Consider the following 23,765-nt stretch of genomic DNA (forward strand, 5'->3'; position numbering starts at 1 on the left):
TAACATACTTGCTTTGATGGCTCTTCAGTAATTTACTTTCATACCACTTCATAAATTTCTTAGGAAAACTTCTGGGATCGCTGATACAGTACCTCTGCCATGGGAAAATTTGGTTTAAATCTGCTCTGCTGCCAATAAACCAATAAGACTAACTGACTGATAATCCTCCCACACTACACTGTTTAGGTATATGCACTCAACCAGCGAAAGCTTAATTTGTTCCGCTAATGGCACAGAAAACTACTCAAACTTATTCACCATATAAATTTGAACTTCAGTCTGCTACTTTTTGTTATTCCTTAGGCAGAAAATTTAAGCTATTGAATGCTTTGTAATTCTGACTATTTTATCTTTTCCTTGATCCAAAGCATAACAATAATAATGGACATTATCAGTAACTAAATATTAAACTGCACTTCACAGAAGAAACATATTTAAAAGCCTTAGAAAAGTCTTAATATTATTTGCATTGGCACACTGACATCCAAGGCACATTCTACTGTTCTAAACAAGTGTAACGTTGTTATTAAACTACTGCACTAAAACCAGTGATGCTAGCCACCTTTTACATATTTCAGGCTGCCATACTTAATAGCTTTTGCCTAGGATTTCTAGTGGGATGACACGTATCTTTATTAGGTACATCCTATTTGTTTGGAAGATAATTTAATTTATAAAAGCACACTAAAAGTTTAGTAAAGAAGCTATAAAAAAGTTCAAAATACTGATTTTCTTTAAAGTTATGTTGATAGCATTGATACAGGTTTATATAAACTAAAACACCTATTATGTATAAGATAATGTGGCATGCAAACTTCATTTAAAAGTGTTGCAGGTGTCATATATTCATGACAGGCCAAGGCCAATTAGAGTAATGTAAAAATTCCTAAAATAACTATGAAGAAACTATCATGTCATAAGATATTTTATTATTATCCTATCTTATGAAGGAAAAACTACTGGAGAGTATTAGAAAAACTCAATCAACTACTATTCTACTTTCTATCCCACCATATATAAGGAGAGTTTGTCTGCATTTCCCTAAAAGATGTCAACCGCACTACACTGGTACTGACAGAAACTGGGTAGAATTTGTCAAAAGCCATCAAGCGTTTGGCTGGCATTCTTCCTGAGGTATGATGAACCAACTGGAGATTTTCCAAAGGGATTGAGTTATGGATAAAGGAATTAAACTGTCCTCCTGTTCCACTTCTAATCCTCTGGGAAACAAGAGCATCTACAGCTATAAAGATTTCTATTTTCTCTCAAGCTGTAGCTCTCTGATATATTTATAGTGGTAGGTCAAACAATGTACCGTGGATTACAACATCATTTTTCTAAGCTTTCCTCCCAAATCTCAACAATACTCAGAACATCCTAGTCACAGATATAATGAGAATAGGTATCTTGTTCTCTCCTTACATGCATGTATATATACAGATACAGCTAAGCATGAAAATATTTAGGAAAATTATGACAGCTGTCTGGTAATAAGTAATTAGGTATTCCCACTTGTTTCAACTGTAATTAAGAAATCAACTCTGGCCATTCCAAATTCTTATCTTGGCATTCCAGTTTAAGAAATTAATAGTAGGAAGAGGGCTTTATCTCTCTTTTAAGAAAACAAATAAAATTCTCTGGAAAAGAAAAGGAATAGGACTGCAAACTGGGTTAGCTTCACATTTTTACTAGTTAAAAGAAATTTTTTTATTTGTTACACTGGTTCTACTTCTCTGAAGCAGCAGCAGTAGGAAGGTTTCTATGTTCCAATGCTGTTGGGAGTCATGGCCCTGTAAGGTGTGAACCCCAAAACAACTATCCACAAAGGCTAGGTCAAAGACTCAGGAGCACAAAAACAGCAGTCCTACATGCTGGCTGCTATGCTATGAGCCAATAACCTCCCCTAGAAAGAACATTAAGAAAAAAGTACCATACAGAGGTATCTGTATTAGACAGAAGTGGCAGAACTTTGCTTGCCCCATGTTGGAAAGCATAGCAGGAACTCAGTTGTTGGTTTAAGCCAGGACCAAAATGCTGCTGTAACTGATCCTGAGTTATAGTGGCTCCCAATATAACAACATTCACTTGCACGTGTTTCACTATGGGACCTCACAGAAAATGAATGAAAAACATCTTATTCCCTTAGCATTACCTCATGCTACTTTTGTACAAGTATGCTTCTTAATTACTAATTTCTATGCTCTTAAAAACAAATGTTCTGGAGTCACTTGCTCGAGTATATTCACACCTCAATATATAGAAACCATTTACTGGAGCTAGCTGAGCTGCTGCCATTTGAGAAGAGGTGACAAACTGTGGCAGCTAAAGCCAAATAGAGCCATGCCACATTCAAGGCTACAAGAGTTACTGCATCCTTCTTGCAAATATCCCTCCATGATCCTCTTTGAGCAGCCCATTAGAGTACCTCAGTGGAGAAGAGCAATGCAAACCATTCCAAAATGCTCCACTTCGCACAACAGTGTAAGATAAATACTGTCCTCCCTGGCTGTATCTCCAATACCTCTAGTAGTGCTGCCTTGGACAAATATTAGTGAAGATTTTAACCATCATACTTCTTGCCTCTCAGTTTACACATTAACAGGAAGGAAGGCATGATCTCTGAGTTTGTGGCTTAATTTGCTGCCGTTGTGTAGACAACACCTGCATCTTCCATCACGATTTTGAGATAGCGATTTTCCAGAGGGAAAAACAAGTTTGTATGGTGCATGTCAGAGATGCCCCGTTCCAGGAAACAGACTGAAATGAAGTACAAGGAATCTTAATTCTACTTGTAACAGAAACAAGAAGGAAAAAAACTACTTGACCAATTCCTGAACAGTCCTTAAGTAAGCACCCCTGCAGTCTCACTGACTGCTGTAAGATGATTATGAGTATCCCTAGATAGATACAACATGGACATTGTTGTCTGCCTCCAAAGTGCAACACAAAGACAAAGGTCACACTGCCCTTACAGATATTCCAACAAGCAAAAGTGGGTGTTCCTGCTCTCAGTCACCTTGTGTCACGGCAGCTTGTACAACTGCTGTAAAAGAAGAGTAGTTACTTCTGTACTGTTGACTTGGGAAGTGTGAGGATACTTGAAACACAACATCTGGCACTCCTTATCAAAAATCTCTGATTCAAGTGTAATGGGATGCACACTCTTTGGTATTGTGCAAGCATTTGAAGAGAAATTGAAGTTGAACAGTTAATTTCCTACATGTCTGTCTTTTCAAAGGAAACATGGTATCAAGCTGTGAAGACAAGGAACCTGGCAATGCAGTCATCTGCGAAAGATTGTGCAAGCTGCAACATCCCAACAGTGCAAAAAGACAGACATCCTTTTAATACATGACTTATACCAGCTATTATACTCTCATGTCGTTAGTCAGCATGCAGGTAACATTTTTGAAATTGCTACCCATACAATTGCTTTATTTTGATATTTTACAAATCTATAGGATTACTACTCCCTCATTACAAGCACAATAAAAGTTAGAGAAAAATCTATGTATTATTACAAAACAAATAAGGTCTTAAAATACTAAGTTGGAATAATCTGTGCATTAAAAGTGTGCAAAAAGCAGATGAATATTCTGATTCTTAGGTCTTAAATGTGCAAACGTCTCTTGAAAATAGAAAGTCTTGAACTGATGATGCAATGACTAAAATAATACTAACCTTGGTTAGCAATTAAATGATCACATCTCCCTTCGGACTAAAAATGTAGACAACAGCTAGTAGCTGACATCTCACTTCAACATTTTACAGCTGCTCTAAAGCAAAGACTTTAGACATTTGAATGCATGCATGCATCTTATTTTCCCAGGATTTCAAAGTCCACATCCAGGCTGCTGCTCAGCCATTATAAATGAGTAATTCAAGTAGGGCATGACTGCTTCTTGTATTAACTTGATAAAGATGTTTCACTCGAAGTGCATCAACAGTTGTGTTAAGTCATCCCTTTCACAGGCTTATACTTATTCTGTGTTATGTTACCAGTGAAGAAATAAAAAAGTATTATTGGCTTCAAATTATTATAAAAGTCTTTACACTAAATATGATTAGTATTATGAAGATTATTATTATATTTTTATTACACCACCTTTATTACAGTTTTCAAAACTCCAAAATATAATCAAATATACCTTAATTATTTCCTGTTTTTTAATTAACAACGATTTTATCAACTGATTGCAATCTGCACTAAAGTTTTATTTCATTAGTTTAGATATGCAACTGCTTAAAGGACTGATATGTGCACTTTAAAATACACACATCTGTTTTCAGAAAATCCCATTATACTGAAGATTACTTTGTATCCGTCAAGTTTCCCAAAAGTTGGTTTAAAAATACAATTTTAATGTAATAGATTAATTTTAAGCTTATCCTTTAATAATGAATCTATTATCAAACACGTACAAAACAACTATTTCGCAATAATTTTAATGTCTGAAAAATATTAATCCAGGGTTTGGGCTAAAATATCTTTCAAATACTACAAAGACATATTGAACATTTTTCATTTTCTTCTATGAATTTTCAGGTCACAACCTAGAGAGATTTCTCTTATCACAGCAGAGATGTTATAAGAGACCTCAAAATTAGAGGGAGAAAAGAATTCATATTCTCCTTTCATTAATTTATTTCCATTTAATAGATAACCAAACATGAACATAGTTACACTAAATATAAAAAATATACTGTATATATAATTTATTCAAAGCCCAGTGAGGAAAAGATGTCCAGTTTACTTAAAAAATCTGACTGATGACCCTCTATGTCATGGACAAATACAGAACAGAAAAGAATACTATCCAGAGGTGATGATCCATCACGTGCGCTCTATAACCCTGCTCACTAATGTTGAGCCAAACACTGTATTTAATGCTTCATTAGACTCAATCATATATTCTCCTGTTTTTCCAATGAGAATTGTTTCTATTTACAAAATTCCCATTATTTTCTCTATTTTTTTTTTTGGGGGGGGAGGAGGGGAAACCCTATGATAGCCAGTTCTAATATTATACTTTATATTGTATTTAAGCAATGTTTCTGTATGTTTAAGTAGTTTTATTTCAGAAATAAAACAAGCATAGGCACTTTGGAGGGTGGGGGGAGATGGGAAGAAGCAGTCAGCCTTTGATTTATTCAGATTATTATTCTGATATCTAACATTAATTTTCAGATTATACTTTATTTTCATTTATGGCTTGTATCATATGAACATGGTCTTTTTTTCCTCTGGCATGGCAGTTAGTTATCAAAACTGAAATTCAAAAAGATGTGGCTCAAACTCCAATGGGTCTGACTCCTTTCATGTCCACCTTCCCACAAGCAGTGGGCTATTTTTCCAAGATTTCTGGACATGAGGCAGCATAGTCAAAGCTACTTCTCCAGCTTGGCACCAATCCCAGGCAAATGGCCCAAGAAGCTGTAAAGTGACAGATGATGCACAAGGGCTGAAAGTGGAAGAGTTGGCAGATGCAGGCAGTCTCTTACTGTGCCAACTGTAAGAGCTGACATGTTTGCTCGGGACTCCCCATTCCTTCAGTTCTCATTGTCAGGGCACCCATTTCTCCATCCATAACCATGCAATGTTCTCACTAAGTTCAGAAAATACAACCCCAAAATGATTTGCTATTCTGCTTACAGACATAAAGAATCAATTTTCTAAATCTCTTGGGGAAAATCACAGGGTTTGGTGGGGTTTTTTTCCCCAGATCCATCTACTTCATCTTGAAAATACATCAGGAATTTGAAAACACTTAGGAAAACCAGACTTTGCATTAATTTGCTGTGCTGTAAGTGGAGCTCAGTAACAACAATTAGCAGCAGCAGAGTGTTTGAATGGGTACTCAGGACTCAGGTCAGCAAATTACTTTGCTCCAGCAAATGTTTCTGTCTTAACCGAACCAGCTGCAAGATTAGGGCAACACTTAGAATCTTCTCTTTGAGACACAACTTCAGAAAAACAATTTGTTTTTTCCTTTTCAAAATGCCTTTTCCTCTACTGAAGAGTGTAAATCAGATTAGAATAATGAATTAAAAATATTTAGCTATTTAATTAAACTATATATCCACTATAATCCCATCACTGCATTTCCTAGATAGATTTAGTATTCCACGTGATACTGAGAATGTCAGGATACCTCAGATATACAGTATTTGCGTTTGAAGTTGCTGTACATATGTTATATAGAGATACTCAAGATTGAATGCTCACATTCTAAAAGTAAGCTAATTTTAGCTATTAAATAGAAAAATTACACAATACAGTTTTCCTCATATCAATTTTAAGTATTTCTGTCACCTTACACAAAAAGTACATACACAAGTATCTCGCACATATTAGTTCTATTTCAGTGCACAGGTAAAAGGAAAATGAAATCAGCTCATACATCACAGAACTGATTAAATGACATCATTTACCTGGACTTGTGCAAAGCATTTGACACTCTCCCACATGACATCCTTGTCTCTAACTTGGAGAGACATGGATTTGACGGATGGAGCATTTGGTGGATAAGGAATTGGCTGGATGGTCGCACTCAAAGAGTTGCGGTCAACAGTTCGATGTCCAAGCAGAGACTAGTGATGAGTGGCGTTCCTCAGGGGTTGGTACTGGGACCTGTGCTGTTTGACATCTTTGTCGGCAACATGGACAGCGGGATTGAGTGCATTCTCAGCAAGTTTGCCGACGACACCAAGCTGTGTGGTGCAGTCAACACGCTGGAGGGAAGGGATGCCATCCAGAGGGACCTTGACAGGCTTGAGAGGTGGGCCCGTGTGAACCTCCTGAGGTTCAACGAGGCCAAGTGCAAGGTCCTGCACATGGGTCAGGGCAATCCCTGGGGATTGCCAGGCTGGGCAGAGAATGGATTGAGAGCAGCCCTGAGGAGAAGGACTTGGTGGTGTTGCTTGATGAAAAGCTCAACATGACCCGGCAATGTGTGCTTGCAGCCCAGGAGGCCAACCGTATCCTGGGCTGCATCAAAAGAAGCGTGGCCAGCAGGTCGAGGGAGGGGATTCTGCCCCTCTACTCCACTCTGGTGAGATCCCACCTGGAGTACTGCGTTCAGCTCTGGGGCCCCCAACATAAGAAGGACATGGACCTGCTGGAGCAAGTTCAGAGGAGGGCCACGAAGATGATCAGAGAGCTGGAGCACCTCTCCTATGAAGACAGGCTGAGAGAGTTGGGGTTGTTCAGCCTGGAGAAGAGAAGGCTCCAGGGAGACCTTATAGCAGCCTTCCAGTACCTGAAGGGGGCCTACAAGAAAGCTGGAGAGGGACTTTTTACAAGGGCATGTAGTGATAGGACAAGGGATAACAGCTTTAAATTGAAAGAGGGTAGATTTAGATTAGATATAAGGAAGAAATTCTTCACTATGAGGGTGGTGAGGCACTGGTACAGGTTGCCCAGAGAAGCTGTGGATGCCCCATCCCTGGAAGTGTTCAAGCCCAGGTTGGATGGGGCTTTGAGCAATCTGGTCTAGTGGAAGGTGTCCATGTGGCAGGGGGTTGGAATTAGATGATCATGATCTTTAAGGTCCCTTCCAACCCAAACCATTCTATGACTCTATGAAATGGTCTAAAGGTTAAAAGTGACTAATGGTTCCTGCAGTACTAATTTCTATATGGTTTGCAGATTTTTCATAAAAATAGAGATTGATTTTCAGAAGCTTCACAGCACATGAAGAAAATTAATCTAATTTAAATGTTTCCAAAGTTGGACACCTTAAAGATAATATGTCCAAAATAATTTTCAGCTTGGTCAACTATAGGAATATGTCTTAGCTTGGGGCTCATCACTGGGGTTATCTAGTTGAATCAAAATTATCTATATACTGCCAAGATTCTAACCTGCTTTGTCTAATCCTGACTGTGAACTATTGTTTTCTACGTAAAACTAACTATTCAGTCATTTGGTAATGGCACAACTTATGTCTATTTGTAACATTATGGAAAAGAAATTCTGTGGGAACTTCAGGACAGTAATGTTTGGGTGGAAGGGGACAATGTGGTGGAATATTCACTCTGTGTATTAAGACTGCATCCTAAGCCATATAAATGATACTGTTAGTACATTTGCGGGTATTATAATCAGAACACTGGAATCTTGGGAGTGATCTGTTGCTTCTTTTTAACTTACTACAGAGTTGAACTATGGAAATTACTGAGAAAAAAATTTTAGATTTAGAAACAAATATATATTTAGATCATAATTTCTGCATTAAAAATAATGGAGATACTTCATTTAATGCTGTTTTTCATCAAATGTGCTATATATCTGTTCAGTAAAATGTTATTTAGTCACTTGTTACTAAAATTTGAAACACAAAAATTGACATGCTCAAAATGCATTTATATTTTACCACCAAAAGTCCACTGATTTTCAATGATATCTATTTAGCATTTCATTACAAAAAAATAGTCATGTTACATGAATCATTTACATCACCAAAGCGGCAGTGAGAGCAATATAATTCAATTATAAAACCTGGAAACAGTTTAAACACCATTTGAAAGTAAACAGTTACAGTCCCTTATGCCCATGTCTGGGAAGCGTCCAAATGGAAGTTAAAGATCCCATGGCATTTTTTCAAAATGAGTAGGAGCTATCCAAATATGTTGGCCAACATATATTTTCTCAATTAAAAACAGATTTCAATATCCAAAGCTATGTGTCAGCAACTGCTGAGAGCCTATGCCTGTCACATTTCCAAAACTCTCTGCACCATCAGTAAGTATCTAGTCACTTTGCTGAATAATGCTTTTCCAGATGCCACAAGTGGAAAAGGTGAATGCATTTTCATAAATATATGAAGCACAGATACATTATCCTATACTGTTATGGAAATAGAAGTTATAATTTGAACCCACATTTAGATTTTTTTTTCATACCGTAAGTATTAAATATGACTTTGGTGGCCATATGAAACACCAGATTGTAAAGTGAACAGAAATCCTATGGAACACACATGCATACACACAAAATAAAGGTAGCAGAAATAATCTCATATCTGCTGTTCCCTTTTACACATTTAATGAGTTAAAAGTTTTTTGTTGTTTTTTTTTTTTTTAAAAAAGGCTTTTTTAACCACTCTTTTTTTTTTTAGTTACTTCTACAGAATTTTCTAGGTTATGCGCTGTTTAAAGAGAAGGTAGGGAGATTTCTTTTATGCACTTTAAAGCCTGCATACCCCATATTACCCACCACTCAAGAGCGCAAATCTTCAGTTGCTAATACTGAAGGACAAACTCCTATCCCAAGAACTACAAGATCAACTACATTATCTATAGGCAGAACACTGTTATCCTGAGTTAAAAGAAAAGAGAAAGTCAGGCAATGAGTTTCTAAAGAAAAAGATATAAACCTAGAGGAGAATCAGGTTTTCCAACTCCCTCACTCAACAGATTTCCTAGTGCAATGTCTTAGGTTTCTGCTATTTGGAGTTGAGTCCCCACCTTCATCATCCAAGTTTTGTTCTTATTTTGCCATATTACCAAACTCCTAAGTGATACTATTAAGAAAAGGAAATTGGAAAAAGGCAAAAGCACTTCTTTGGCTAAAGATTTTACTTTGTTGAGTTCCACAGTGCAGCTGAACAGTACAGCTCAAAGTCAGTCAGGCTTGATAGAAAACAAATCATTTCAGGGAACTTAACTAAACAGGCTGACTTCCTAACAACTGATAGGACAAAGTGTAGCTTTTTTGGTTTTTTTTAATATCAATTTTTCAAGTACCATTTTACAAAACTCAGAATCCTGTTTAGTCACAATTTCAGAATTCTAAGGTACGTGTATTGCTGAAGGATTTATGGCATATTGAGAAAACTGAATACAACGTAAGCAGAGAGATGAAAACACCTCTTCCCCCAAGAGGATTTGCAGAATTACTTGATGGAAAGTTGAACAAGCTGCCTTATTCCTGCATTGCATAATTACCTTTCTATAACCAGAAGTTACTGCCAGTTGCCAGAGTTACGCAACCCACTGGAAATAATGTTAATCTAATTAGCATAGCATAGTATGTCCCTCCCTGATGCTACTCCCATGGACATGAAATTTATAATTGGAGCCAGTAGAGTAACAGACTGCACTTGAGGACAAGTTTACTTCTCCCTTAGAAAAAGTAATAGGTGCTGGATCTTTGTAAGACAGTAGATACAGAGGTGATTCAGGTCTATATAATATTTGATACTTAACCTGGCGGTAGTGCACAACATATTGAGCTATAAGGGTAATGGAGGAGGATGGAGCACACACAAGCTGGTAAATGTACAAAATTAAATGCATTTAAAAGGAGGCTTTAACTTTTTCAGATAGGTATTAACTAACTTGCATTTACCACTGTTACCAACTTGCTCTTTCCCACACCATCCACCCATCCTGAACTGTTCAGCAGTACCACCACCTGCTGCCCCCACTTGAACTTCTGATAAAATTAAAAGATGTCAGACATTTTGTTTACTACAATCAACTAATTTCAAAATCATAAGAGAGAGAGAAAGGGAGGGAGAAATTGCATTACCACAAAATAGTTCTGCCTACAAGTTCTGTAACTCAGAAAACTTCTAAATTTAGCCTCGCAGTTCAGGCAGTTGAACTGCTATTTTTAATCCAATTCTAAAAATGTATACTTATCTGAATTTAAATTCACTCTACTCCAACATAAGACTACATGAATACTGTGTTTTCAGTAACTTATACTATTAGCATTCATAGCTTTCCAAGGCAAAATATGAGAATAAGCCAGATTTTAAAAGCAATTAAGAGGATATAAATGCTGTGCGCTGCAAGAGCACAGTTCTCAAAAGACAGAGTCCTGGCAACTATCATAATCCTTTTGAAATTGTTCATATTAAGATTAAAGATCACTTTGTTCCTCTATTCCCACAACTAGTTGGTATGGTAAAAAGATCAGTCCCCTAGTTTTATATGTAACATCTTTAACATTTGCTCTCCTTTCTGTGCATGTGATTAAATGTAACATTTTGAAATCCCAAAGTTCTGAGAAAAACATAAATCCTTGTCCACAGCTGCTGTTTGACTCTGGAAACACATGCATTTTCTTTTCAAGCATCTACCATCAAAAAATCCCAAAGGACTTGAACTGGAGAACACCTGCATCTCTTCATTTAGTTCCAATAACAGAGTCTAAACTTCAAAATTACAAAAATAGATGCTATGTTCAGCTGCAGTTACATTCTGCCCCTAATTCCCGTGAACAAAAATGCTAAGAGCATGAAATCATTCAGGCAAGCTCTGTCATCGAGAGGATAAGATTTTTTGCACCAGAAGCCCAGTGGGAACTTGATAGAAAACTGGCAACAATTACAGATAAAGTACATAGTGAAATCCTCAGGGAGAGAAAAGGAAATGTAATAAGATAGATGGGTATAATTTTTACACATTTATGCCCAAACCACAAATGTGAATTGTCTTTAATTACTCCAATATCTTAAGTGTTTTTACTCATTCATTGTGTCAAATCTTTCCAAAATACTTCAAATTAGTTTATGAATTCTCTTTTATAAGGGTTTTTTTTTTATTTCCTAGGACAAGCACTCACTTAAATTAGAACTGAGAACTTAAAAATTATCATTGTTTCGGCTTTAAAATCCAGACTTTGCAGTATCCCCAGTCTAAGCAGTCAAAATTAAAAAACAAAAAAAAAAAGTCAATGATAGGCTTTTCTAATTGCAAGAAAGGGGGAGTTGGGGGCATATATAGGTGTGTATGCATAAAAACAAACATGTAAAATCTCTCAACTCCTTTCAAATAAGTTCTAACAGATAAAAATCAGCTGGTTTATGATCGGAAAAAAAAATGTTCCTGCTAGCACAACATTTATGGCACTTTTTTCATGTTTGAAGATATGATCTCTTCAGTCTTAAAAATATTTTCACCTCACAAATTATTTTTTCCTTTGGGGGCAGAGCAGGGAGAGAGAATGGAGTGGTCTTATCTAAACTTACAAAATACTGACAGTGGAGAAAAAAAATCCAAAAATCTTTGGAAGTTTAAGAAAAATATCACTTAAATGAGAAACACAAACTTTTACAAGGTTGAATAATTGCTCTTCAGCCTTCATGCAGCTTTCACAAACTAGAGAAGCCTTCTCACTCTTACTTTGCTGCACTGGGTGTATCAATTTACCACACATGAGCATGATACTAATACAGGTACTTTTCTTTATTCCCTTATTTCACTGTTGCATTACTGAATATTTAAGCTGATCTCAAAGAAAACTTTATTAATTGTATTTTTTATTTTAGTTCCTCTTGATTTATGTGTAAATAAAGCTCTCCATACATCAGCTATGGTCGCACTCCCAATTATTCAATATGGCAAACCAAAGCGCTTAATCAGCTCACCTCATCTATTCAACAGCTGCTCATAATTAAATACTAACACCAGCATTCATTTTGAAATCTCCCTATTTCTCTCAAAGGCCAGGTGAAACAAACAAGGTCTGCAGCTTGCTCTGAGGGTTAATAAAGCCAGGGTTATTTCAGAGAAGCAGTAAGAAGACCTTCTCAAGCCCTGGGGTAATGGAATAATCTCCTCTCTTGTATTTATTTTATATGCTGCAGTTTACATAAAGACTGGGGAGCATATCCACTGATTTTTACAACTATGCACAGAGATACCTGGGGCAGCTTTTTATACAACAAAAGTATCCAAAATTAAAAGCACCATCATGCAAACTTGTATTAAAGACTAAACAAAATTGTATTTATATTCTTTGTCCCTAAATATTTCCTCTGCCATAGGTGGATCAGTTTTCCACTGTGCTAATGACACTTTGTGTACCAAACAGTAAAACATTCTTGCTAAGTAATCATCAGTATATGCATTTGTTATACATAATACTTACTTTGCCTGTATATGCTATACCATCACACACTTAATGCTGCCCTTTTTGGAATTATATTTTAGAGTTTTTTCCTTTGCTGGTTATACTCAATGCAGTATGCTACTACTAAAACCATATTTTTTTTCTCTTCCTCTCAGCAGCCACAAGTGAAATAGCAAGAAATAAAATACTAGTGTAAAATGCTTTATCACTCAAAATGTAAATACACCCTCAATCTTTGCAGGGCCATCTACAGACAGGCAGTAAAAGGAAGCTGCACAACTTCCTTTGGTCACTCTGGATCGTATGATTCAAGTGATACAAGACAGTAGACAGTTGCTGACTCGACAGGGAGAGGAGGAGGAAAGGTCCCCTACCTGTTCACCAGGTATGCATACACATATGTATGCCATTTGCACAACCTCCTCCTTGGCATTTTATATCCAACTGCTTTGGATTTTAGACTAAGTTGTTTTCCATTCAACTTCACAGATGCATAATGAATTAATTTGTTACTCTTCCTTCACTAATTTTTATATAAGCAAGGAATTTTTAAAAGTCACTTGCATAGGCAATGCACGGTATTCCAAGATTCTTCCAGAGTACTCAGAAATTCCCCTGCAATTGCTTCTCTTGGTTTTACACACAAAAAAATATTATATCATTCTGTTCTTAATGGAGGTGGCTAACTTGCAGCTCTTTAGCTTTGTACAGCTCCAATGCACCCCCCTGCCCCACTGCACAGTGTGACCAGCAGCTCCACTGACACTGAGTTTGCAAAGTTTTCTGAATCCTTGTATACGGGAAGAAGTAAATTAAGTTTATCCAAGTGCTTGGTGACAACTTATCCAATCCCACCACGCTGGAACTACTGTCCCCTTAGCTCTTTTGAGAAATCATGTGTGTATTTTGAGAGCATCAGCTATACAGCTATTTGTATATGTACTTTGTAGAGTTAGCAGACTTGGCCAGCCCTGGCCTTATCTCCAGCAATCTGATAACACTGAACAATTCTAAATGATTTTTCTCATCTCTCCTGGGTAGCTTTTTTCATTCTTTCTACAAGCAGGTTGCACTACCCTCTTCACTCTTCTCCATAGTCCAAATTCCTGTTCCAGAACATCATATCTAACATTATTAGGATAAACTGCTCAAAGAGGACAACTTCAATCATCTCCAGTAGTACAGCTTTAAACAAGACTTTTATTCCCCTGAGGCATAAGTTGAATTTGCTGTCAATTATCCACTATAGTTTTCTTAATTCCCAGAAGTGACTGCAACTGACAGCAAAAGCATTTTTATGCTCTCAAATCACTTCATGTTTTCTCTCCATGTAGTTTTCACAGTCGTAATGAAAAGGATAGCCATACCTCCTGTACTAAATTGCCTCAGTTCCTTCAGCAAGTATTTGACAGCAAAGGCTTTAATTAACTCCCTTATCCTTTGTTAGAACCTGAGATAATTTAAACATTAATGTTTCCTAGTTTTATTAAAAAAAAACCCCAAAAACCCAAAAAAAACCCACACAAAACCCCCTCATTTGCAGTACACTATTCTTCATGTTTACTGGGACCAAAGCTTTAACACATCAGTCAGCTTTTCCCTCTCATTTGTCATCAGTCACAGGTGCCACCTTACAGATCTAGAGAAGCAGAGCTACAGTCTGAGCATGCAGGTTAGCAACTACCACAGAGTATACAGACTCAATACAACCGTTCTGAGGCACTGGGGAGGTAGGTGAAGTGTCCAATAAATTTTCAGTTCTAAAATCTTAGCATTTTAAATGTATCCCCCTTCATTTACAAAACAGGTATCACAGACACTTGTCTGTTACAAACCAATTTTCCACTTTTCAAAGTCACTGCATGTGAGTCTGGCCGGCACTTCATTTGTTGGTGCCTTAATTCTCGTAGGCATCTCCTGTCACAACCTATCAAGTACTCTCTACTATCTAATTGGACTATCCATAATACTGATGAGCTAAAAAAGTATGTGATCACTGTGACCTGTAATAAAAGCAATAATTCCATAGTATAGGTAAGTACGCACAGCTCCTTTCAAATGTAATTACTATTCTAAAACAAAAATCAGAAAATTAAACTAAATAATCTAAAATAATCAGAAAATTTTGAGGAAAAGATCCTCAAAAAAGGCAAAAAATGCAATAATCAATAATAGCAATAAATATTATTATTATAAACATTTAAAAGCTACTTAAGTGAGACAACAGGTGCAACAGATTTTCACTTTCTTCAAAAAACAGATCTGAATAATTCAGAGACTGTTGAATCATTAATTGCTTTTTGGCAATGTTTAGGGGCAGGAACTTACGATAATTGTTATAAAAACACTGCCGTAAACATTTCCAACATGATGCTCTCCAAGAAACATACAAGTTCAGTTACTGAAAAAATAACCTACAACTGCTGGAGTGCACAGTGCTTGCAAATATTTACTTTGCATAATGTTGCTTACATATGCACATAAAAATTACCAAGATGGTAATAAGGTCACTGTTACTTTTCAGACTAATGACATTCAACAACCATTACACATGAAAAAAATTAGAGGGAAAAAAGCACACTTTTCAGTTTACTTTTGTGTTTCATAATATTGGGGTCAGCTAATTCTTTTCCTTTCCTTAAACTAGATGCTTTTTGGGTTTGTTTTTTTTCCCCTATTTGATTCCACTCTTGGCATGGCAACAGGATGAAATTTTAAAAACACAAAAGCATGATTTTTAAAATGCACCATATTGACAGCAAAACATAGATCCATGGGTATTTCACAAACTATTTTATAGTTATTTTAAACTAGATACATTTCAAAATTGTCAATGTTGCTTAAACAGACCAATGTTTTGTTTAAAGCCCACAGAAACCATAAGAATGTCAGGTAAGAGTACTTATGCCCACAAAGTCAACAACACCGTTAAATTTATCCATGCAACTCTCTGGAAATATTAACTTGTTTCTCATTTAAATCCACCACAACACCAACTTTGATGACGTCACATGTGTGCTCTCTAGCATTTTAAAAATCACCTTTTATTATTAACAAATTTTATGATAAACAAATTCTTAATTTAATTATAAATTATGCTGCAAATTTATATGAACCATTTTTAATTCAGTATGTCAATTTCTGTACAAGAAGCTCAACCCAATAGATAAAGGGAAGAAAGAATAAAACTAATATTTTCAACATGGATCCTGCCCCCAAGAAAAAGTTTACAAAAGGTTCTGTATAAATAATTCAAAAGGCAACCAAAGTCAATAAAGCATTCCTTATTGAAGAAGACATACATCAAAATGCTGCTTTTAGTTTGTGTGTCTCACAGTGAGCTAAAGTGAAGTTATAATGTGTGCAGTACGTGAAAAAGATCCTTTGGCATTTGACACATTTTATATCAAGCCCTTCTTTTGAAAATTACATTGGATAGGAAAAATGTAGTGCGATACCAGCTTAACAAGAGTTTTGCACTTACCAGAATTATGGCAGTAGTCCATATACTGTGGAATTTGGATTGTAAAGGCTACCAAATCTGGAGCTAGGAGAGATTCTGGCTTTCTACTCTCTTTGAGCCATTTACTGCTGTGTAAGTCTCTGGTGTCAGAAGGGCCTTGAATTAAAGGAATCAGCTTCTCTTTTCCACCATTACCTAAGATAAAGATTGGACTCTCTACAGCTTTTACTGTAACAAGATAAATTTTCAACAAATAAACATTCACAAGTCCAAAGAGAACAGCTATTAACATTGTAAGTACAGAATTAAAAGAGGAAATAGAAAGAGCAATCTCATATAAACTGTTAAACAACTTCCTTAATGTCATCTTGTAAATGTCTTTACATCCAGGAGGATTTCAAATACAGTAATCAATTCTCTTTAAAATAGTAATTTCCATCCCAACTTTATAAAATAGTATCTTTAAAAATCACCATGAACTCAATTTAGAGTTAAATACACTACATTTTTAACGTTCTTGATGTTAGCTGCCTTTATATATGAAGAGATCATAGACATTGATTGGAAAAGTTTCTGCATGCTCTTCAAGAAAGATTCTATTAAAGAAATTTAAAAACTATTTATCACAGAGCCCTCAAGGCTTCACAAGCAAAATAAAAAATTGTAGCATTAATGTAAAATGAGACATTAAACAGTAAATGGAATACATCAAAATTATGCTACAAATAAAACAAAATGCAAATATTCTGTGTAATATGAAAATGCAGAGTTATTCCAGTTTCTTCAGTTGTTTTTAGATTAATATTTGTCTCAGCAGAAAAAACCAACATCTTTATTTTTTTATTCAGTGTAAAAATTGACTATACTGGGGCCAGACTGGATCATCCTGGCACACTTAACAATAATAATAAAAAACCCCAAAACAGAATACAAAAAAACCTCTCTGATTCATAGGAACAATGAGTAAATTCTTGTTTCAGTAACTCTCCTTGTAAAAAGCAAGGCCAATTCTCCTATACAGGCAATAAAGTTTTACATGGTCCAGCTGCACATACCTGGGGCTTTGGCACAAATTTTTATTGATCCCACAGTCCCAGAGGCACATTTGACCAACGATGTGCCGCAGTACTTCAATTCAACATTCTGGATTGAGCCCTCAAGAGTTGGCAGGGGATTCTTAGATTTCACACCTAATAAAAGAAAACTGCAAATGTACTAGCCTGTTGAATTTAAATATTTTTATATTCCTTCACCAAGGCATTTAAACTTAATTATACTTTAATTATCTACCTTAGATGTTCTTACAGCATTTTTGTTGTGATTCACAGTTTTTAAATGGAAGTGAGAGAATGCTGTATGTGGTCGTTTTAATACAAACAGTTATGCATAAAATATATATAGATACTGTGAGGAAAACACACAAGGCCACTTAAATATTGGAATAATAAATAAGTATATATACACATACATACACTTTTGTTTTCACTGTATAAGTGTCACCTCAACTATTCTCTTTCATGTTTTTATTATGACCCTTTCATTTCAGGATCTTAAGATGACTGTTCTCAGCTTACTTTTAGACAACAACATTTTACTCAGTAGCAATGTAAAGCATTAAATCCATGCAGCTGAACGGCACAGACGGCCAATGGCACACTTGACATTTTTCAACGGAAACTGGAGTTCAAACCTTGCCTTAGGTCACAAGTGGAAATAAGTTTTGGTGGTCTTTCCTCAGCCCCCATTTGTGCACACCAGAAAACTACCGCACCGGTTGGAAGAAATCCGTGCTATCGGTAGTCACTTCTGAAGAGCTGCCTAGAACCGCGGCAGCAGCAGCAGGAGATCTTACAAGTCAGGACTGAGATATGTTGGCAGAGCTTGAGGGCAGCCCCCAAAACAGCCCCAGAGCATGGGTGGAGGAAGCCAGCCCTCCTATTCTGTACAGCACTGCTTATCAGAAAAAAAATACATAAATTTACTTACAAATTAGAAATAGTTTCAACACCTGTAAGAAGTATGAAAGGAAAAACTAACAGAAGTTACCGTTCTTTATGGTCTTTTTTTCCCCTCATGCAAAAGTGACTTGGAATTTGTCAGTTAAAATTGGCAAGCAGCTTGTTAATTATGCAAACATTAGTATAATTGTGGAATCGTTTCCTCGCATATGTAACATAGAATTTGTTCCAAAATCCATAATTATGCAAGGAAAGTATTATGGAATATCAGGTAAAAAAAAATTTTAAAGCATTTTGATATATATTTCAAGATAGTTACACATATTAAAGAAACTTAATATATTCTCTACAGAATGAAATCATTACTTTTTTGCACAATCTCTCAAAGACTTAACCCAAAGAATAACTTTTAACATATATTAACTAGTAAGGAAAAATTCCTAAAAAATTATAGGAAACAGAAGATTTAGGATTAAACCTGGTAATTTTGCTTAGTTTACTGTACCTATTCCAGTTGCATTGAAGTGTATTTGGTAGTGCACATAAAAATCACTTGGTAAGCAGACTTCTCGATATACTTATTTAAGTTTTGTTCTGGTAAGACATTAAAGTAATTTTTGAATAAAAAGTACTTTCCAAGGTAGGAAGAGAGAAGTAGCATACAAAGGGACACATGGCATTTACTAAACCAGACTGCCATGTGAAAGTAGGTTCCACATTTTATGCATACTTTCTGATCAAAATTTAACCTGTCTTCTGTGTTTGGGGTATGCCCAGCCTTTTTCTAATTTCTGATTCAGGAAGGCTTCAGGCTCAAAGAATGCTCACTGCAACCCATTTGTGTGCCTGCCACTACAACACCCCAAAGGTTCTCGGTCTGAAAGATCAGCTACCAGTTTTAGTCTCGTGAATACACCCTCATTCCCAGCCTTGCCTGGGGTAAGTCTCTTCTAAAGCTGAAAATCCCCTTTGATCTAAGGTGGGATATCAGACACAATGCATGAATTCGTCAAAAGCAGATACGGTATCTGTAGGCATTTCCTAGTCTTGGCTCTACCTCCTCATTCTTCCTATAAACTTGTGCAAATAGAGGCCATTGTGTTGAAAACCAAAAGAAAGAGAAGAAAGGAAAAAAACATATGTTTTTCCCTGTCTTCTGCCTATTCCAAAACTAAGATTATAAAATACTGTTAGTAGCAGCCAAGATTACAGTCAAAGCAAAACAAATTTGAGTTCATAATTTGACCCCATTTTTCAAGTCTTCTCAAAACTGGTAGCTTCTTCCTGTTTCCACCTTTCAGCAACTCTTTTATGCCTCAAAATCCAAGGTGTGATGTCCGATACACTTCTCTCACTTCACTATGGAAGATTAAGTACTTTTAATTTTCCATCATGGAGTCCACTTTTACATGCATTACCCTGGACAACCTCTCTGCATTAAGACTAAAACTTTCCATGTTAGGTACATGCATAACTTGAATTTTGTTTTAGTACCATATTTGAAAACAAGGAACCACGTGTCACGTGATCGTGCTCCCTATTTGTTTCTGTTCACTCCTATTCCCTCACCAAATACCTTCTGGACTTGCTGAATTTCAGCAAGATATGGCAGCACTATCAAAGAAATTTATTCCCTACAATCTTCATGAAAATGTGGGTATATTTGTCCTGTTACCTGACCAGTCAGCATATGCATGACAGTCAGCAAAGCATAGCTCCAACTATCCACTGCACTGTTTTTCACCCAGCCAGCAATTAAGGATCATGATGGGAAGCTAGGAAAGCTGAATGGCTTGGCGTTGAAGAAACCCACAAACCCTCAATACATAATCATATAATTAACAATTATATTTTTGTGCATAGAAAGAAGTAACTGATAGCAGTATAAGCTATTTCTTTCTGGAACACCTGTTAGAGGGATAGGATGAACACTTTCTCAGTTGTTTTCAACTATTTGAAGAGAAAATAGAAAAGTATTAGGAAAACAGCATAATCATGCACCTCCTTTTCTACATTGCTTTGACATCAAATAGCAACATCATCCTGCTCTCTGTTTTAACACCTGATAACCACAGCACACCATAGTAACAAGGAGAAGTTGCAAGAAAAATTAATTCTGCTCACGTTTCACAGCTCTGGACTGAGGAATACTCAGAAAACCTGTTTATTAAATATTAAAATCCTATATAGAGCCTACAATAAGGAATAAGGAACTTAGGATGTCTAACTAGACTTCAATCGTGGAGACAAAAATCCTGAACCTAAGGTGATTCCCCTTGCCCCATTACAAGTCTCTTTTTCAAAGCACAGAAAGCTTAGAGACTTTTGGTGAACCATTTATAATGAATAGATTTAATATAGGGAAACAGCACATTTTCTTCAGTCTGAAAATTTTTTGAAATGATGAACCATCCCTCATAAACTTATCAAATTGACAAGCTGCTCTATAGAGAGGAAAGAAGCCTTATTTCCTACTTATGCCTCTGACTATCTCTAGTTTCTAACCCTGTAACTTTAGTTCTTCCCAAATATTCTCCCTTACTATCTCTTTCATCATGATAATATCATTATAAAATCAAAGTCTCAACAGTTGTACACATAGCTAAAATATTCCTTAAATACCTATTTCAGCAAACAAATGTTTAAGCGAGTGAAGACTGGGGCTTCCTTCCCTCCCCTCAATGTTTATAAACTACTTAATAGTAGCATCTTCTCAAGGGATTGATTGAGCAGGAAGATGTTAAAACTCCCAGATAAGAAATGCTCCATGCCTCCAAATACTAACTCAAATTTAGTACGGAGACAAACACTCCACAAGATTTTAATTAAGACATTGAGCATGAATTCAGAGAGGAACCAGGGAAACCAAATCTATCATTGACAACAGCAACATTATCCAAATTCAACGTCGTGCAAATGAAGCATGAGAAAAGCTTATTTCCAAGGTGCAAGACAACAAAGTAGAATTTGTGCTGTACTTGCTCTTCTGGAATCACACTTTCAAAAGCAGCACTGTGATTTACTTGATTTTGTTGCTCAGTGTAGTCAAAATTGGAGAACAGAGCAACCATGTTTGTTTTCCAGTACACCTCACATTTTTCTTAGTTAATTTATTATTTTCATCAGGAACGTGGTAATCAAAGACTTTACGGAGAAAGAGTGATACATATACCTGTCTCCACCAAATATAACCTACGGCTACTTCCAGATAAAAATGACAATTTTCTAGTTGTGTGATTTTCATACTGGAAACATCTTGCCCATTGTAGAACTATTTGCAGTAAATATGAAGTGTTTCCTTCCCAATATGTAACCATGTTTATGCTTGGTGATCAAACATAATCTAAACAAATTTTAGTTCAACAAGACTATCACACATAGAATATAACACATCACCAAAGACCTAAAAAGCTGTTCTTTCCATACTGCAGAACCCAAAAATACGCAGAAAGGTTTTCTAACTTAAAAGCTACTACGCCTTGACAATTTACACCTTGTGCACACTAACTCACTTTAATTTTAACTCCAAGCCTAAGGAGACATTCTGTTCTAGAAACACGCACAGAAGTATCACACTGTCGAGGAAGGTTCTCCCATACTTGGAGCAGGCATTCACATCCTCCCCCCAACTTTTCTGGTCATAGCTTTGGTCCTCCTCATGTACACAACCCAACTATGCAGCTTGCCCCAAGTCCCTGTATTCAGTGACATTCTATGTGCAAGCAGGAGGGAATCAGATACCTAAAGGCAGGTCACAGTTGTGTCTTTATAGATCAGTCCAGGATTTCTGCTAACAAGTCTATTAATGCTGAGCAATCATTTAATTTAAGACCTGTTAAAACAAAGTTACCTAATTAGTGATTTTACCAATGGCCTACATATTTTATCAATCTGTTCATAATAAGGTGAATTTGCAATGATTAATGGAAAACCAAGAGACAAAATCTAAACCGATCAATAGAAAAGACAGGAAACCAGCAAAAGAGGCATGTTACTGATTCTGAGGACAAGAGTCAGGACTGTGTGCCGCCAAACCCCTGAAATACAATAAATAATTCTTTAGAAAGATCATAAAAGAGAGAACTGCAAAATATGAAATAGGAAATGAATAAGGCATGACTAAAACTTCTAGAAGCAGCTCCACATGAACTCTCCCCATAGTTAGGTTATGGCCTCAGAAGGAAAAATTTCAATATTTAAAGCATTAAGTACCAATAAACTATGGTTTGGCAACATGATATAGTAAAAGACTGTCACATACATGTCAAAGTGATTTCAAACCCAGTAAAAAGATCAATCCATGAATAAAAGCAAGGAGCTATTAACCAAATGAAATAACATTTAGGCCTGAGTCTTGCTGGAATCAAGAAAAAAATGTCCAATTATTTTCACAGAAACATATATTTAAGTTTTACATGACTAACACAGAAAAGCTAGTAAATAAATTGAAGCATAAGAGAAACCTCATTTCTTTCATGAGAGATATCATTTGTGTTCAGTTCCTGCTTAAGCAGTGCCCTCAGTGAGAACTTCTGAAAGTCTGTACTGAACTTGGTTAGAGAGGTGGCACTTCTGAAGAACTTGAAGCTAAAACCAAACCTAATTCCTTCGTCCTTGCAGTACCAACATAATAGAAGCCACAAAGACCAGCTCTAGCTGGCATTAGTCCTACTTCTCACATTCAAAGCATTGGGGGAGCATGAACTTCCATGTTCTTTGTTGCAGTAAGACAGCAGCAGCATGGGAATGTCAACATCTCTTTCAATCACTGTGCTTCCTTGCACAAAACACCTGAAGAGAAAACACTGGAGTTTTGTGTTTGGGGTTTTTTCTTCCTTTTTTTTTTTTTTTTTGTTTTTTTTTTTTTTTAAGTTGGAAAAACGAGAAAAAGAGAGATATTTTCTAAAATGTAAAAGCTAGGTTATAAATACTTTCTCAGTTTTTTCTGTAGTAAAACTAAATCTTTGTGATGAAGTTCCCCAAACATCTTTACTGTGTTCACAATTCCACATTTTTAATCTGTCACCATAGTCTGCAAACCACATTTTGCAGCCCTAACATAGACACTCACAGGCAACTATTTCCTTTCTTCTTCAAAACAGTAATTCAGGCAGCTTATTTTAAGGAGGTGTCAAGGTAGAGGTCTATTTTTTTTCTAACTCAACTTCATTTAGTATTACTATTGCTATTCTGATTATCGTAATTATTTCTTTTCTTGTAACGGTGTCAACCAGTTTTCAGTCTACATACCACTACTCTAAGAAATTATTGTTTCATCCCCACCCACTCCCAAGACTTAACAGGGCAATAACAATAGGATTATGGTAGACTTTTCTTGCCTCCAATGTGCAGATTTTCTACTGTCTTGAGCTTCTTGTGCCACAGTTCCACACCTAAAAGAAACCTGTCCTAAAAAATAGCTCAGCTTTCATCTTCTCTTCAACCATTGTACTCAAAGGAAAAATAAACGTATGGAAGG

The 23,765-nt window shown here is 36.2% G+C and overlaps 1 protein-coding gene across 16 annotated transcripts in view; it reads right to left on the reverse strand.

The window, feature by feature from the left end:
• The window catches only part of VPS13B (vacuolar protein sorting 13 homolog B), a 490,063-nt gene that overhangs the window by 318,664 nt on the left and 147,634 nt on the right, over positions 1-23,765 (reverse strand). For all 16 annotated transcript variants that reach the window (XR_012672287.1, XM_075141361.1, XM_075141359.1 and 13 more), the window contains 2 exons: positions 17,384-17,518; positions 16,350-16,523 (listed from right to left, as the gene is read on the reverse strand). Coding sequence is in view for 15 of the 16 variants with exons in the window: in XM_075141361.1 (XP_074997462.1) it covers positions 16,350-16,523; positions 17,384-17,518 (309 nt within the window). In the remaining variant the exon portion in view is untranslated. The remainder of the gene's footprint in view (positions 1-16,349; positions 16,524-17,383; positions 17,519-23,765) is intronic.

Source organism: Calonectris borealis, chromosome 2 (genome assembly GCF_964195595.1).
Source record: "Calonectris borealis chromosome 2, bCalBor7.hap1.2, whole genome shotgun sequence".
Classification (NCBI taxonomy): domain Eukaryota; kingdom Metazoa; phylum Chordata; class Aves; order Procellariiformes; family Procellariidae; genus Calonectris; species Calonectris borealis.